Source organism: Penaeus monodon, chromosome 32 (assembly GCF_015228065.2).
Source record: "Penaeus monodon isolate SGIC_2016 chromosome 32, NSTDA_Pmon_1, whole genome shotgun sequence".
In the NCBI taxonomy this organism is placed as follows: Eukaryota; Metazoa; Arthropoda; class Malacostraca; order Decapoda; family Penaeidae; genus Penaeus; species Penaeus monodon.
The window spans coordinates 34,949,194-34,950,258 of NC_051417.1; the positions used below are offsets into that span (position 1 = coordinate 34,949,194).

The 1,065-nt window shown below is 40.4% G+C and overlaps 1 protein-coding gene across 1 annotated transcript in view; it reads right to left on the reverse strand.

The window, feature by feature from the left end:
- Positions 1-455, reverse strand: part of LOC119593837 (post-GPI attachment to proteins factor 3-like) — a gene marked incomplete in the record, with an annotated part of 7,523 nt that extends 7,068 nt beyond the window's left edge. Inside the window, 1 exon segment of the mRNA XM_037942866.1 lies at positions 432-455. Coding sequence (XP_037798794.1) covers positions 432-440 — 9 coding nt within the window.
- Positions 456-1,065: the final 610 nt, after the last annotated feature.

Here is a 1,065-nt window from a genome sequence, read left to right on the forward strand (position 1 = left end):
ATTATTATTATTTTTTTAAATCTAATACTAAGGTTTGTATTTTAATGCTTTGTTTACAGTCAAACAGCAAAAAACATGAGTCATTACAATGGTGGTTGTATAACTCGTTCTGTCAATCAAAAAGCAAGCATTTTACTAGGCATAGTAACACATTATTACACAAACTACATATCTCATGATTAAAATACTTTAAACACTGCTGAATTCTAAAATCATATAGTGCTTACGTTAAAAACGAGGTCCAGATAATTAGTAGGTTAGCTTTCACACAAGTGAAACTCTCCGTGGACAACGATCCCTCCACCTTCTGTCATAAATCTTCCATACGTCCAACCATTCTTTATATACAAAGATTAGTAAAGTTTTAATTCATACCGTCTCTCATCTAACACAAATATTACTCACACACACAAAAAACACTCGCTACCCACAAGCAACATTGCACACACGACTTTCCCAACGTCAGGAACAGCGCCTGATTTTTCACTACACGGGCTTCCTATCTTAATGCCTTACCTTATTCACGCTAAGAGAAAAAAAACCCTCCCTTCGCTAGCAGACAATACTTCCTTCGCACTTCCTTCCCTCACTCGCCAGCTCCCGCGGGACAAAGCTAGCCTAAGCACTTCCCTAAGAATATCAACTCATATTTGGTCTCAAAATCCGTGACTGGACGCGATTGACTGATCTCCTTTAATGAAGAATCGGGTTTGTTTACAACCGAGGCGGCGTTCGAATCCCCGGCGCTGTCTCTGGCCACGGCTTCCTGTTCGAGAGGGGGGGGGGGGTATTCGATGATCCCGGTGGGGGTTTGTTTCGAGTCCTGTTCTTTTGAATTCTTGTGGGTTTGTTTTGTGTGTGTGTGTTATTTCGGTTAATGGGTGTGAAGTAATTTTTTTTTTGTCCATTGATTTTTGGGAATCTATTGCGGGATTTTAGGTTTCATGTTTGTGAGGTTGGCTTGCATACTCCTTTTCGGGTTTCTTCTTGATTAGTTTGAAACGAGATACGGAATATTGATTCGCGGTTTCAGTTTGGCGAAACATAGGGTATCGAACTCAGCAA